Source organism: Myxocyprinus asiaticus, chromosome 36 (genome assembly GCF_019703515.2).
Source record: "Myxocyprinus asiaticus isolate MX2 ecotype Aquarium Trade chromosome 36, UBuf_Myxa_2, whole genome shotgun sequence".
Lineage (NCBI taxonomy): Eukaryota > Metazoa > Chordata > Actinopteri > Cypriniformes > Catostomidae > Myxocyprinus > Myxocyprinus asiaticus.
Genome location: NC_059379.1, coordinates 35,990,813 through 36,008,091, shown reverse-complemented (window position 1 = coordinate 36,008,091; position 17,279 = coordinate 35,990,813). Strand labels below are relative to the sequence as shown.

General features: G+C 36.9%; 1 protein-coding gene across 4 annotated transcripts in view; it reads left to right on the top strand.

Annotated features, from left to right (window-relative positions):
* Positions 1–17,279, top strand: part of LOC127426739 (exocyst complex component 6-like) — a 108,294-nt gene that overhangs the window by 57,570 nt on the left and 33,445 nt on the right. For all 4 annotated transcript variants that reach the window (XM_051673730.1, XM_051673732.1, XM_051673733.1 and 1 more), the window contains exons 12-18: positions 408–479; positions 661–758; positions 870–975; positions 1,449–1,558; positions 9,582–9,693; positions 9,789–9,923; positions 14,917–15,096. In XM_051673730.1, coding sequence (XP_051529690.1) covers positions 408–479; positions 661–758; positions 870–975; positions 1,449–1,558; positions 9,582–9,693; positions 9,789–9,923; positions 14,917–15,096 — 813 coding nt within the window. The remainder of the gene's footprint in view (positions 1–407; positions 480–660; positions 759–869; positions 976–1,448; positions 1,559–9,581; positions 9,694–9,788; positions 9,924–14,916; positions 15,097–17,279) is intronic.

Sequence of the window (17,279 nt, the reverse complement as noted above, 5' to 3'; positions counted from 1 at the left end):
TTTTGTGTTATTCATTATTCATTTTAGTATTTAATTAACATTGAAGTAATATTTTAGTAAAAAGTTCAATTCTGTTATGTAGCAGTTAAAGTCTTCTAAACTAATGTTAAGTGTAATAAAATAGTTTAACAGCATTATTCGTTTTTTTTTATTTATTATTATTATTATTATTATTATTTATTTTGAATGTAATTTTAATTGCATTTTCAATGTGGTCTCAGACTTTTTGACCTCACTAAAAAAAAGTATTTAATTGAAATTCATCCAAATATGTGTTTTTGTATTCTAAACACATTTGTAACTTTCTAATTGTAAAGAAGTGAGAAGGACAATTTTTGAGCTTTGAAAGGCATCTTGATCAAACAGCACTGTTGAAAACATTACTTTCCTGTTTTTATCCCCAATAGTCGTACTGCAATGACCCCGACCTGGTCCTAGAACTGAAGAATCTGATCGTTATATTCGCAGACACTTTACAGGTATTCTCCAACCACATTTTTATTAAGGCGTCTTTATTCCACTTTCATATTTTCTATTTTAATATTACTAAACCTATTTCATAATAATACATTTATTTATATATTTTGCTGTGTACATTTAATTTATATATGGATTTGAGCAGTATATTCTGCTGCTTACAGTTGTATTTTTGTTTTGTAGGGTTATGGTTTCCCTGTGAACAGACTGTTTGACCTTTTGTTTGAGGTTCGAGATCAGTACAATGAAACATTGCTCAAGAAATGGGCACTGGTGTTCAGGTGAGCTAAATCATGATGGCATTATTGCTGAACTTATCTGTTAGTATGTCAATGTGGCTTGTGTTAATTCTGTGCTGTGCGATGACAGCTGTGTTTCTTCTGCTGAAACAGAGAGATTTTTGAGCAGGATAACTACAGTCCCATTCCAGTGGATACTGAGGAGGATTATAAAGCAGTGGTCAGTCGATTCCCCTTCCATGATGCTGAGATCGAAAAGGTTTGTAAAACATTCACACATCTGCCAGATTCTTTCCAACAATGCCTTGATATGTCAAAGGATTACATGCAAAATATTTGCATCTAATACAAAGTAAACCATGAATACACATCTGTTTTCATATTAAATAAAGTTAAATAAATTCAAAACATACATATTTTTGAACATACCTGTTTTGAATGTTTTGAACTGAGGATTATATTTGAATTGCATTTTGTGAAGTTAGTTATGCATTTATGAATTGTTTTTTGTATATGTATTCATTTTGAGAGTTTATTTATATAGCACATTTTATTCAAAGTGCTTTACAGAGACATTCAAATGAAAAACCCTACAATTTTTCAACCCAACTCCATCCACCTGTCATATAAACACAATCCAATAGCAGAAATCACATGGCTTGGAAATGCTGTTTAATGTAGATTTTGTTTCTGTTTTTGTATCACCTGTAATTGTCTTTCATTATTCAACAGCAACAATTTCCAAAGAAGCTGCCCATGTCTCAATCAGTCCCTCAGATCTACTCTCAAGTGAAGGAGTTTATTTACGCCAGCTTGAAGTTCTCAGAGTCACTCCATCGCAGGTGAGCAGGCTCCACAACACTCATGAATCCACTTTCATTTAACAGAGATTCAAGCCCTTTAAGTGTGTCTTATTCAACCCAGTGTGCTTGTTTCTGTTCAAGAAAGTATGTACCAGAAAAATGCTTTGGTTGCGGAATTGCACTTGTAAGAGAAACCGCTACAGAAAATATATTGTTTTGTGGAACGTAAAAGGAGTGTTTTTATTTTATTTTAATTTTATCCCCTTTTTTTCCCCCAATTTGGAATGCCCAATTCCCACTACTTACTAGGTTCTCGTGGTGGCGCGGTTACTCACCTCAATCCGGGTGGCGGAGGACCTACTAAGTAGTGGGAATTGGACATTCCAAAATTGGGAGAAAAAAGAGGATAAAAAAAATTAAATTATTATTTAATTCTTTTTTTTTTCTTACCAGATGAAGCTGAATTTGTAGGCCATGGAATATGTTGTTAACTGTGATATCTCCTGATATTTCTGATATTAATATCTTCATGAAACAGAATTTTAGTTTGTTTGTTCATGTACAGTATAACAACATTATTTTGGAGGCAGGAGGTGTCAAGCAAAATGTGAAATGTCAATCACACATTTTGCAGTGAATAATAAATACAAATTCAAACATTAAAAGAAATGAAAATAAATCAATATAGCCTACAAACAGGTGAAAGTCCCATAAGTCTATCATGAATTTTTATGAAAGGACACCATTATTTAATTAAATAATAATAATAACGTATCAGCTGCATGTCCAGTTGCAGTTTGCCAATTGATTAGCGCCACCAACGCGATGGAATTAGCAGCTGCAACGACTCTGGAAAAATGACAAAAAGCTCTCATCTCATCGCAGTCTGAAGAAAAAAGAAATTGGACCGCTTTCTGGAAAAAAACTTTGGATTATCAGCGGACGATTTGTCGGACCCATTGTGAACAGCGCCATGGGAATCCATTGTTCCATCTTTTTGGAATCTATCCAAAAAGCTTGTTGGAAAGAACAATCACACCAAAAAAACAGACTTGGTGTGAACAGGCCTTAATGCAATACATTTTAAATTCTTGTATTCAGATTACACAGTTACTGACTGTTAATGAAGTTAATTACTTTTAAGCACATTACTTGGGTTACACACATTTCTAATTTATGTATAATAATACATTTAAAATGAACATTGTCAAAATGCACATCTGTACATTTTAATGAGCAAGGAGGAAATACAGACATTATTTTGAATTCGTTGAGTGAAAAAACATACTTTTCTGTGAAAAGTGTAACTTAAAATTAGGAATGTGATTACTTCATTAAGGTAATCTGATTATAATTTTTTTTTTAGAAGGAATTAGTAGTGGATTACTTTTTTGCGTAAATTACCCAACGATGTTCTCCACAATGGAAATAGACTGATGAAGTATTGCTGGGTGAATCCTGATGTTTTGACTTTTACGATATCATAATCTAACCAGTTTTAGTGCCATTACTTGAACACTTTAAAGAGTAATCTTCAATCTGTGGCAGCTATGTGTATAAAGAAGTTCTCGACAGAACAGTTAGAGATTAATTTGGATGGACTTCAATGACACTTAATCATTAATCTTACAGTGCATTCAATAACCTTTAGTTTTAAACATCCCCTACCAAAGATCTGCTTGGTTTACTAAACAGATGCACAGGTAGCTGTAATAACCTGCTGGGCATTATTGCCTGCTGCACCTCCACCAATGCCTTCAGCCCAGCTGCGGGGTCATCAGCCGGGAGCCACCTATCTTCAATGTTTCACCCCATTAATCCCGGAACATCTCCTTGTGGTGGGGCAGTGGTCAGGTACGTCTCCCTGACAGCCCCCGCAGCTGGACACCGGATCCCCTCCAATGCCTCTCATCCTTGTCTTCCCATCCAGACATCCTTCCTTCACAAATTACTTGCACCCAGTGTTCAATATGTCATAATACCTCGACACAAACATACGTGCCAGCCCGTTGGCCAGCTGGCACCGAGATGCGTACTCAGTGCCCTACTGGCACTGGCACCGTATCTCTCGGTAACTCAGTGCCACCAGTTCCGTATGGCATACTACCTCAGCACAAGCCCTCACCACATATCACCCATGTTCCCTATTCCTCAGTTTCCTACTTCTGAACCCCCCACTTTTTGTCCTTCCTTAATCATAGCCAGAAACTCCCTTTTTCAGCTTCCTCTGCCAATTCCTTCAAATACTTTTTTAAAGCTGCTGCTACGATGCCAGTGTCTCTAAATAGGTGCTGCATTGATGTTCCCATAAATCCTCGGCACCCAACCTCCACAGGGTAGGTGGCAGTCCTCCATCCATTTTCCCTGCACTCTGCGGCCAGATCAGCATATTTTAGCTTCTTCCTCTCATAGGTCTCCAGACCCTCTTCCCATGGAACAGTAAGCTCAATCATTACTATTTTCCTAGCTGAAGTCAACCACAACACTACTTCCGGCCTCAAGGAGGTAATGGCAACCTCGGTAGGAAATTTTAGCTGCTGGCCAAGGTTGACCATCATTGACCAATCACTTCCAGGTGCCAAGCTTGATCTGGGTTCCCTCCATGCTGTGCCTTGTGCAGCACCTCCCTTTTTAACAAAATCAACACCCTGCCTCTGGGGAGCATGGTTGCCTTTGTTTGCCTTTACTCTATGCACCTCTAGGATCTCTGCCAGCTTCTGCAGAACCTGATCATGCCACCACTTGGACCATCCTTGTGCCAGGGCAGTCTTGCACCCAACCAATATGTGCTACAAGTTTGCACTTGGGGCCTCATATAGGGGGCAACTCTCCTCTTTGCCATAACACAGAGATTCCCAGGGCTTGGTAGGGTATCGTAGGTGGATCTTATTAGAAAGCTTAGCCTGGCCTGGGGTACCTTCCACAGATCAGCCCATCCTAACACTCTATCAGATGTCCCCTCCCATATGGTCCAGCGCCCTTGATGCTGCTGGCTGACTGCCCTAACCTTATACCCTTCCTCTCCCATCCTAGTTACTTCCGAAACTACCATTGCTTTCCTTTCGGGAGGCTGCTGACCACAGTTTGGGAGCCACCTCCATCTAAGGCCTGTTCTTCCTGACTGTGTTCTTCCAACAATCTCTTGATGCTTCAGTCTTGAAACTGCCTGGTTTACGACCTCCTCTGCCTTCCAAGTTGTGCCTGTTCAGACTTGGACTTGACCTGCCCTCACTGCCTGGTCTGTCGATTCCCATAGCTCCAAAACAGGCCTGGTCTTTTCCTGCTTGTGGTCTAGAATGAGTGATTTTAAAGGCAGATGTAAAGCATTTCTTCCAAACAATGCTACATCTGAGAGAACGTGGCAGGCCTAGCCACTTCCTGATATAACTGTTGGCTTTGGTGTCCATCTTTGCTACTGCCGCTGCAGAAATCTCACACTTTTTAGTGGCCACATCAGGCGATGGTAAAGTGTAAATTGGTAACACCAAACCTTGAATTTGCCTGGGAGATGACAATTGTCTATCTTAACCAGGCCCTGTTTCAGTTGCTTTAGGACCAACTCTGCCATGTGTTTATCTGAAATATCTGCTGTGTATTCTCTCCTTAAACTTCAAATAAGCTGCTCTTCCACAACCGGGATTCTTTCCCCCTCCACCTCAAATGAAATTTGATCATCCCTCACCCCCTTTTTAATAGAAAGACTACATGGTTTTGTTGGCTTAATCTTCATTCTGGCCAATGCCAGTAGCTCTTCCAGCCTTTTCAAGAGCCGGTTGGTACATGCAGCTGTCTGGAGGATGCTTGTTACATCATCCATGTAACTGCGCAGAGCTGGCAATCTCACCCCAGATTGTGCACAGATTCTTTGGACCATTTGTCTTGCACCAATTAAGATTATCTTGAATGCAGCTGTGAACAGGATTGGAGAGATTGAACATCCCATCACCATTCCTTATTCCAGTTGCTGCCATTGTGTTGTGTAGTCCTGTGTTGCATGACATATCTTCATGTCCCCATAGTAGCTGTCTACCAAGCTCCTAATGCACATTGGTACATGGAAAAACTCCAGTGCAAAGCTAACAAGCTGGTGTGGAACTGATCCATAGGCATTTGCCAAGTCCAGCCAGACTACGTGGATGTCCTTCTTATCTCTCTCGGTAGACTGGATCTGCTCCCATATTACTGACGCATGTTCCACACACCCAGGAGGCTCTGGCAGCTTGTGTCTATGTATCCATTATTCAGGAGGTAGTCAGACATCCTCCTTGCTACCACCGAAATGAAAAGCTTTCCCTCCACGTTCAATAGAGCAATGTTCCTAATCTGACTAATGCTGGTGGATCCCTACAATTTGGATATGAAATGACCACTGCCCTTCGCCACTCCACGGGTATGTACTGCTTCTTCCAGGCAACCCTCAACAGTCTCCACAACATTTTAAGAACTATGGGGCACTTCTTATATAGCTTGTATGGCATCCCATAGGGATAGCTTAATTAATATGACTTATATTACACATAGCTAACAAATATTGGCATTATGTTCATGCTGTGTAGCCATAGGAGAACTGGCCCCTCCACCTGAGCCTGGTTTCTCCCAAGGTTTTTCTTCTTCACTTTGGCTTTCTTACTGGGGGCTTAAAGACAAAAAAAAAAAAAAAATAAAACATTCATGCATGATTCTCAATTAAGTTTTTCAATGAAGCTACTCACAGGGGTCTTTTAAGACATTTTAGGCATTAGAGACACCGCTATATGATTTTCATTTTTAAGCTGCTTTTAAACAGTGTGAATTGTAAAAATCGCTATACAAATAAAAATGACTTGACTTGATTTAACTTTATTTAACAGGCTCTTTTACTCTTCCTGTCCCTGTGGTAATCAATGCAAAACACTGTAGATTTAACACTTCTCTCTAATGGATTCTTTGTTATTTAAGCCTGTGTTAATGAGCGACCTCTGCACCTCTTCTTGCAGCGTTTGCCCTCCTGATCACTACCTAATCATCACCTTACACTGGCACACACTGCAAAATCAACACCAACCAGCAGTGTCCTGTAAACACTCACACCTTACAACAGCATTGTTCTATAGTAATGAATGCAGACAGCAAGCTCTCAACGTTTGGTTTGTTCTAAATCTTGCCAGAAGACCTTATTGTCATTAATTAATTTTCAAAGTTTAAGACAATTTACTCTATGTAGTATCTACAGCATTTGTGGCATAATGTAAATTACCATAGAAAATAATGTTGATGCGTCCCTTAGTATTAAAAAAGGTAAAAATTGCGGATACAGAAATTCTCTTTCAATGGGAAGTAAAAGAAGCAACAAAATAAATTATAAAATACACTTTTCAAAATATAGCTTTAAGTCTTAAACGTATACGTCTTAACCTGATACTAGTGTGATAAAATTGTTTTTAACCTTGCCTGTGCAAAGTTATATCAAAGTCTTTTTCAAGGCAAGTCAGTCCACTCTCCCAGCATATTCTATGGCTACAAGGAGCTTGAAAGTACAGCTCCTGTGTACTTGAATGGGGAAAGACTGAAAGCTCCAAAATGGTTGGTCAAGATTACGATCAAACAACTTATTTGAAATCAGCAGGAATCACAAATTGTGCTGCTTTAGCTCAGGTCATGCTAAAAACACTATTTTTCAGGCTGGTCCAGCTAATTACACATTCCTGAGTTGACTGACAGGCGATTTCTGCATCTCAAAGGTGATTTTAACTGTAAGGAGGGACTTCCTTTTTTACACCCGACATATTGGGTGTTCCAAATTCTCCAATTCATTTTAATACAAGTGCTTCTTCTCGGGCTAAATAGTCTCTGGTTATATCCATTCTTTCAACTCATGTTATGACTATGTAAAGACGTTTAAACCAATAACTTTTGCACAGTATGCTCAAGGATACCAGAAAGGGGCTTTTAAAATGGAAAAAAAATTCACCCAAGGAAACTGCAACAGTAAAGCATAACCAGAAGTTATGCCATCTGCTTAGAAAAGTAGTCTCGCTGCTAAAAGGATGATTAAGACAATTTTAGAGCTCAAATAACAAAAGTGTATATGGAATTGCAGTATTTAACAAAATGCTTTAACAAAAACGCAAGCTGCACATTTTTACCCTCCGGTACATTCACCTCATTAACACTTATTGTAAGTGCATTACTGTAAACATACTTTGTTTGAATTTGAATTTATTTGCCAAGTATATAAAATATACAAGGAATTTACCATGGTGCAGATGGTGACAATACAGACAGCAACAACAACAATAGCCACATAAAAAAAGTGCACAATCAGGATGTGCAGAAAACTAGTTATCTGTAGAAAAAATTATTTAAACAAATACAAAATTATTACTAAATGCTGACTGATTGCCCAATATTAAAGTGAGCATTGCTATAGTAATGTTCATTTTTATTTATTTAGAAAGTCATGCAGATTGAGGATGAATGTCCAAAAAGTTAAATAAGAATAACAGAACAGTCCCTGTTAATGATAGTTATAGCCTGAGGGAAAGAACTGTTTTGGTGACATTAGTCCTACATTTTTAGTGCTCTTAGTCCTGGTCTCCGCTGAGAATGTAAATGCTGAAACAGAAAATGACTGGGGTGTGAAGGAACTGACATGATTTTACAGCCCTGTTCCTTATTCTAGAAGAATACAGATCTGAGAGAGAAAGGAGTTGGCAGCCGATAATTTTCTCAGCACATTGCACGATGCGCTGCAGCTGTTGCTTTGAATGTGCTAAAGCAGAGCCAAACCATACATTGATGGATAATGAAATAACAGATTCAGTTATGGCAGTGTAAAATTTAACCAAAAGGGCTTTAGACAGTCCGAGTTTTCTTAACTGTTTTAGAAAATAGATGCATTTCCAATAACAGTTGATAAGTCCCATTTTAAGTCTTCTTGGATGGCTGTGCCAAGAAACAGTGGAACCATGTATTTCCAAAGGAAGGACAGTAGAAGACTTCTTCCTGAAATCAATGGTCATTTCCACTGTCTTTTTGATGTTTAGCTCCAGATGGTTAGTTTCACACCATGACACTAGACAGTTATCTTCATCACGATGCACTGATTCGTTGCAATTTGAGATGAAGCCAACCAAGGTGGTGTCATCCGCAAATTTAATAAGTTTGACAGAATCACTGATTGATGAGCAGACATTGGTGTAGAGTGAATAAAGCAGAGGAGAAAGCACACAGCCCTGTGGAGCACCAGTGCTGAGAAAAACAGGATCTGAGATGTGACTGGCTAGTCTGACACACTGCTTTCTGTTAGACAGGGAGTCATGGATCCAGCCACACTGTGTATGTGGAACATTGAGTAGCATCAGTTTAGTCAGGAGAATATCCGGAACCATAATGTTAAATGCGGAGCTAAAGTCAACAAACAAAATGCGGACACAGGTGTGAGGGCTTTCTAGATGCTGCATGATGTAATGTAGAGCCAGACTGATGCTGTCATCAGCTGACCTATTTGATCTGTAGGCAAAATGCAGTGAGTCTTGGAGGGAGTCGGTAATTGATTTCAGATGGTGCAAAACAAGTTTCTCAAAAAAATTTCATGACAGCAGAGGTTAAGGCAATTGGTCTGTAGTCATTCAAACGTGATATCTTGGGTTTCTTGGGAACTGGAATAATAACAGAGGATTTGAAACAGGCACTGTTCCATTGACTGATTAAAAAGATTAGCAAAAATAAGGGATAACTGAACAGCATAATACTTGAAAGTAGCTGGTGAAACACCATCAGGTCCAGGTGCTTTCCTGACCTTCTGCTTTTTAAGTATGTTGTAAACTTGAGGCACAGACAGAGTAAGTGGCGAGTGTGAAATGTTGGTGTAGAGGTATTAAATGTTTGGGTAGGCAGGGTGGGATTGGAAAGAGTAGGTAAGGGGTTTCTACCACCTTTAAATCCTTCAAATCCTACCACCTTGCATTTACAAACTGAAGGAAGAGTCAAATATATAGTAGCTAGTGCCACTAATAAAACTGCAATGGTAACATTACTAATAGTAAAGTTTGAAATATTTCTTGGTTAACTTGTGTTGCAGCTCAACCGAGATTGACGACATGCTCCGTAAATCCACAAACCTGTTGCTAACAAGGACGCTGAACTGCTGCTTACAAAACCTCATCAAAAAGACACACATCGGGTTGACTGAGGTAAAGCTCACGCCTCTATCAAAACATCACCTCGCTCTGTCAGTGAATCCCAGCTTCACAATAATACACACCTCTATTTCTAATATCCTTTTCAGCTAGTACAAATAATCATCAACACCACCCACTTAGAGCAAGCATGTAAATACCTGGAGGATTTTATCACGAACATCACCAATGTTTCCCCGGAAACGGTTCACACCACAAGACTCTACGGGCTTTCCACCTTCAAGGTAAAATTCATTCACAGACAAGTTCTGTAATTACACACTTCACTTGCTGGCTTGACTGTGTTTCTGCCATGGGCGTACATGAACAGACCAAAGCTCTCATGAACTTCACAGAACACCAGAAGCCTCAGGGTTCATGAAATTTTTAAAGAGCTTGTTTAGATGCCAATGTGTTTTTCACCCATATCGAGTTGTATATGTATCTAAATGGAGTTATGTTATCAAGTGACCTCTTTTTCAGTGATTAAACACGTAGCTGCATGTTTGCATTGTGCAAGTTTTATAGATTCATTACAATTAGATTTAATTTTAAAGAGTAACATTCAGCACCTACTAGTCTTAATAAATTAAGAAGTCATATTTGCAAGATCACATACTACTTTTTTATACAAATGACAAATATCTTCTCTAATCTGGATTAATTTTTAATATATACAGGTATCAACAATAAGGATTTTTTATTACTGACAGCTCAGTCAGGCCATTAGACACTAGCTAGGTTTCCATCCACATATTTTTATGCAAAGTTTGAGACACTGAATAAAAAATGCTGGATGGAAACACCAATGCAAATGCAAAGAAAGTTTCCAAAATGCACACAAAAATGTATAGGCTCATTAGAGGTCGATAATGTTTTTATTCTATAAGAAGACTAGCACTTAAATTACGATGGAAACACATTTATCAAATATATTCCTGTAGAATTTATATAAGAATATAGGCCCCATTTACTGGGCTATTGACAAATTAGGTTGTCCGAGGTGAAAAAATTTAGACATATTTTAAAAATCTGGTTTAAAACAGATGTCAAGTTTGTAGACAAGTAATTTTTTTTTAAATTGTTTGAAAAACATTTATAGCATTTTGCACAAAAAATTGATTTAATGACTTTAAAAATGTCATGTGGCGCAACCATCGAGTAAAAGGTATTAAAATAGTTTTCTTGCACCTTGAATACATGAGAGTGTACATAACTTCATCATTAAATTCAAAACATGTAAGTTTTCAAACATGTTTCAAGGTGAAAAATATTTTTTTACAAATATCATGAATTTTTAAGTCAGGAATATCAATAAGTTTTCTCATGGTTGCACCAAATGACCCGAACCAATTGTGCCTTTTCATTAAATGTCAAAATATTGATATTTAATGATATTACAAAATTATGATTTGTATTTTAAATCTTCACACAGTCTTGTGGGTCTAAAAAGATCTTCTCTGTTTCAAAATTACTACCTACTTGTTGGTTGCGCCGCTTGACTTTGATTTGGTGGACAAACGTTTTTTAAATATGAAATATATTTTAAAATAAAATTGTTTCTCTACATTTTTTTTTTTTAAAGAAATAATAATAAAAGATTATTCAGCACAACTCATGCCAACATTTATTTTTTCAAGAATTTCAGCATTTAATTAGACTTTTGATTTTTTTTTACTGTCTCAGGACAGTTGCACCACATTATTATTTTTTTCTTTAAGCCCCAGAAAAAATATTAAAATGACTTTGAACTCATTAATTGAAAACATGTTCATCATAGAAGAGCTGTATTCAAGTAATTGTTATGTGGGAATTGCATTTTTGATGTATTTTTTAATAATTTTTTAGACGTGGACAAAAAAATGAGCATCATGTCATTAACCTACCTGCATTAACGTCTGTTCGGTGATCAGATTGCACTTGACCTCATTAAATGCCAGGTGTAAATGCCCTCAAGATGCATTGTGATCGGATCACTGAAACCACATTTGGAAGTGGTCAGGGACAGATTCTGACCACACTTACACAAGAAGGTGTAAATGCAAATGCGTTTTCTTTATCCGGATACAACTGCATAAGTAATTCATTATCTGATGAGGTTACATCCATTTTTAAAGTGCTGTGTTGTGTGTTCTTGCCTTTTTCTGTTTATTTTTGCAATCTTGTCACCTGAACAATGAACAATATCCCATTCATTGTTCCATTGTAATACACTTGGAATATCTTGTCTTTCTCCTCAAATCCCCACTCGCTAGCAACTCTCTCCTAGGTAGCTCCTGCAACACTCACTTGAAACCAGGCTTCACTCATCCGTTTCAGATGAGAAGCATATTTAGCACTTATAGAGGGCCAAACACGAGATGAATATCATTAAATTTGCTTCGGCGACCTGAAATTTAGCTTTGGTGTCTGCCAAAAAAATTTCAATGAATGAAAAACCCTGACTGTCAAAGTGATTGAAGGCATTTGAATTATCCATCAGTGTCTGTAAAATTCACTAAAAGACAGATAATTTTTGTTACCATAGCCTCTGATGTAATATGTAAGCAGTAGGGCGATTAATATTTTTTAACGCTTAAAAAAAAAAATAAAAAAGAAAACGCAATTAATGCAGAATCCGTTTTTTTACTTCCTGAAACTTTATGTGATGGAAGAAAGGTGTCCCGAGTTGTTCCTCACAGGCTACTCAGCCACAGACTCCATATGGTTTTGATTAGTGTAGGGATGAGGTTAGGGCATCTGCTGCCTGCCAGGAGCAATCCCAGGCATATTTGTACAATGGGTAAAATTTAACTAATGTTTTTACCCAATTTCTTTGGCTAAAACTGGCAAATATAAATTTTCAGGAGGCACACGCTCAACTCAGCTGCACATCCTAGCACAGAAAGTAATTGTGTGGAGCAGTGCATGTTATTCATTATGAATAAAGTTATGTCCCGGGCATAATAAACATGGAAGCTGATTTACTGGACGGAGAATGGAGACTTCACCCGCAAGCTGTGAGCCAGGCGTGCGAGAGATATGGGCAAGCTGCTGTTTCTTTGCGCATAGCCGAAAACGCTCACTCAATTTCATCTGAACCAGTTTCAAATGCAAAATCACCCAAGTGAGACCCAGCAAGTGCTCGATAGAAACTGAGAAGGACCCGGCTGTTCAGCAAGCTGCAGACAGGTATACTTGTAGAGACTGAACTACAGCCAGAGATAATAATATTTTTGAGATTGTTATCTTCAGCAAATTAAACTTCATCATTCATTATGTTTTATATCTGCATGTATAGTGTCTAATAATGCATTGGCAATGTACACTTAAGTTTCCTTTGCCGATAAAATTTGTATCCTATTATTAAAAAAGACCACTGGAATATGGCAGAAGATTTTGCCCAACTGTCCACTGATTTTATGGCATACAGTTGCAATCGAAATTATTCAACCCCCCCAATACAGTAAGGATTTACAAAGGTGAGCTTTTCTGATGACCCAGAATTTTTAAACTTTACATCTATATCAGTTGAGTGACACATTCAAAGTCATAGTGTGAATATATAACCTAATATTTCTTAATAGCAGGATTTTTTTTAAATACAGCCATGTCATAATTATTCAACCCCTATTGCATGCAGCTGTTTCTTAAATATGTAAGGCTACACAAGTAATTGTTTTAAAACAAAATTAAGTCATCAATCTGCAATGGCACTTATTTGAGTTTTAAAATTTAAGTTTAGCGTTGTAAGCAAACATGTATTTCTATGCAGAAAATGCAATTAAAAATAAGCTGTCTCAAAAGTTAATAGAGGAGATTATTTCATTACACAAGAAAGGTCATGGCTAAAAGTATTTCCAAGGCACTTCAATTTCCAGTAGACAAAGTTGGCAGCACCATTCATACATTCTTTAAATATGGTACAACAGCAACCTTCTACAAGGAAGCAGTGGCAGCACAGAAACCAAAGAATGTCAATGAGCTGGAAGCTTTTGCTCATGAGAAATGTGTAAAAATTCTAATAGAGAGGTGTCCGAAGCTTGAGAACACTTACCTGAAACATTTATTTGCTGTTATTAAGGATAATCCACAAATGATTGACTTTGGGGGTTGAATATTTTTGACATGACATTTGTGGAGAAAATTTGTTATTTTTTTATTTTAAAATTTGGGTAAACTGAACTCATTGTTCTCAAAATCACTCAAATATGTATTAAAAACTTACTTTGACTGTTTACTGAGGTTTTAGTTGATGTGTTTTAATTCACATTAACAGAATGTATTGCTGGTCAGGGGGTTGAATAATTTTGATTGCAACTATATATACAGTACTTGAATCAAAGATTAATACCTGTAAAAACATTTCCAATTAGCTCTATCTGCAAAAAAATAAATAAAAAAAAATAAAAAACCTGAACATTTAACATGTACAAATTAAAATAAATGATAACTAACCAATTTCTTGCAAGTTCTTTGAGACAAAGTATAAAGTAAATATAATGATAATGTTTTAATGTTTGTTGTAATGTATCATGTACCATAATTCAGTCACAATTAATCACAAAAAACTATCAATTCACAGCCCTAGTAAGTAGCATTCTTCATTTTGCTTATTTAACTTTGATCGGATCTCTATCCGATCACAGTGGAGATGCATTTGACTGCAAGTTTTAATTGCAATCCAGCTATAGAATATTCAGGTACTATCTGGATATGAAATGCATGTTAATTCAAGGTTAAATTGGGCAAAGATATGCATCATAAAGTATTTTGACTTTGCCACAACAAGAATATAAAATTAGCTTAGAGAATATCATCAATACAATCACATAGCATCTCAGATGTTGCTTTGGTTATTCTGAAATGCCAGACACAAAGACTGTCATCAAAATGTTCGGCTGCTATTAATTTCCAGAACTTTCTGAACTTTCTGAACTCTTAAATGAAGTTTGCAAATTGTATTGAAACATAGTTAATGTTTGCCATGCATTTTAGATGGATTACTTTTTTTTTTATGATGCCATTTCAAATGCGTTTAGTTCTGTTCCATTGCACTCCATCCATCTGTTTTGGAACACAACTACACATGCGTCCTTTGTGTACATCTCTCGCTCGTAGTAAAGTGGTTGTATAAATGCAGCACTGGCCTGATTGAGCAGGTGACAGTTCCATAAACTGGACCCAAAAACTCTCACACTGGCCCTGGGCCATTTGGCCATCCTTATTGTTGAGCGCTGATATGGTTTGTTATTTCAGGATGCCAGGCACGCAGCTGAGGGCGAGATCTATACCAAACTCAATCAGAAAATTGATGAGTTCATTCAGCTTGCTGATTATGAATGGAGCATGGCAGAGTCAGACGGCAGGGCCAGCGGATACCTCATGGATCTCATTAACTTTCTGCGCAGTACCTTCCAGGTCTTCACACATCTTCCGGTGAGTTCCACACCTTCCTCCCCTGTCCAAACAGTCTCGTCATGGTTTTGTGATCATTCTGCACTAGTGGGTTTATCAACGTGCACCTCGGTGACATAGTCTGTATTTAGTTTATGTAGTGGTTGTCATTGCATCTGGCATCGAATGAGGTTGCATTTGTAGATGTTCTGGAGCACCCCAAAATGACACAATTGCTCATTTTAGAAACAGAGAAGTTCAATATAGTTTACATCCCTTACTTCACTTTCTACAGTTTTACACCATTGAATTTGGTACAAATCAAAACATTAGAAGCACATAAGAGCTTGCTTGGTCATATAGGTGTCATTACACACAAATATAATCTTCTCAAAGACATTCATAGCAAAAAATGATCAAATCTCTGTTTGTGTGATGCTTCAATTAAGAGTAATTTTGAATACTCAATAAATAGGGATGTGAATCCTTGGGTTGAAAGCGAATCAGTTCAATTCACAATTAAAAGGTTTTTGATTCGATTCAAAAAAAAATTATTCAGTTCGATGCACATTGAAATTTGATTCGATTAACGATTCGATTGTGTTTTTATTTTATTTTTTTATGAATTTAGAAAATTCTTTAACTATGCCCCCTGTGTCTTAGGCAAGAAAACGAAAGACAAAATACTTAAAATAGTTTATTGCACCAAAAGCAGCTTGAAAGAAAACGCATTAAATACATGTACATACAGGCTTCTTGGAATACAACAGAGAGAAATATGCCAATAAAATATTTTAGAGCCAAGCATAACTACAAAAATTCACTATAAAAATTCCATATTTTTTAAAGATTTTTTACAATTGGCATGACTTTTCCAGGCCTGTAAAACACTATTTTAAAATTCCCTGATATTTCCAGGTTTTTCATGACCATGCACAGCATTTTGTGTTTACTCAGATTGCTTTTGTTTTATGTTAGATTTTGTTTGAATTTTTGAAACAATTTAGTATGAGATATACACAAAAACAAAAGAAATCAGGACTTTTTCTCAGCACTGATATGTTAAAACATTTAGTACATGAAATAAAGATCTGATCATGGCCTTGATCAACCTTCAAGTGGATTTTGTTTATTGTGTGATGGTAATAATGTGTGATGGTAATGACAATTTTTAGTTTTTGGAGAAAAAGCTGGGTAAGCTTTGGACCTGCCAACACAAGTAAACTAGTAGTCAGTTTACTTTAAGCTTAAAGCAAAACCAAAATGCTTGTTTCTGAATTAAAATTCTGAGATATTGACTGGTTTGGTAAATAATGCCTAAAAACACTCTAATCATGATGTAAAATCTTAATATCTGATCTGATCTTCAAACTGCCATGTCAGATATGTGCTCTTGTAACTTCTCATAATCAGAACCATATAGAAACGTTTAGAGAAACTCAATTGTTCTACAAAGTGTTTGGCATGAAGGTATTGACAGCATTATTGCAGACAGTGATTTTAAATGACAAACTGCACACAAGTACCAAATAAGATATAAGGTTGGTGCTGTTTTGATGGCATGAGGGGGACCTACACAATATTAGCAGGTGGTTTTAATTTTGTGGCTGATCAATGTATATACATTATATATATATATATACACTATAAACAAGTTTTGAAATTAACACCTGCCAAATGCGGATAAAAATCATCCGTGGCAGGTAACTCTGTCACTCTTACTAGCCACATTGGCGGGTGACGTTTTTCCTGCATTGAAAATTCTGGGAATGTCCGGCGACTCAGAGCTGCTGCCGAAGGAAATTCAGTTGTATTCATCTTGCGTTGAGCACTTTATAAGCACTAAATATGCCTCTCATAACTTACACGCGCATCTCTGCGGGGCGAACGAAGCATGCTTTCGCGTGAACCACCACAGTGCACACTTTTTATTTTATTTTATTTTCATTTTAATTCTACAGAGAACATTCTAGTATAAAGCACTATATGGAGGAAGTCAACCATCTCAAACTGTTAGACAACACATACATTATAAATAGCACTGACAAGGTAAATAGGAGAGAAATAAATCATCAGTTTTTTTTTTATAATACACTTCATCATCCTTACTAAAAATATATATGCATATTTTTAATGCAGTAACACTAACTGGTAACTTGAATAGATTCCTATTAAATCTATTAGGGCGAATCTATTAGACTTTATTCATTTTAATTTAACCTCAG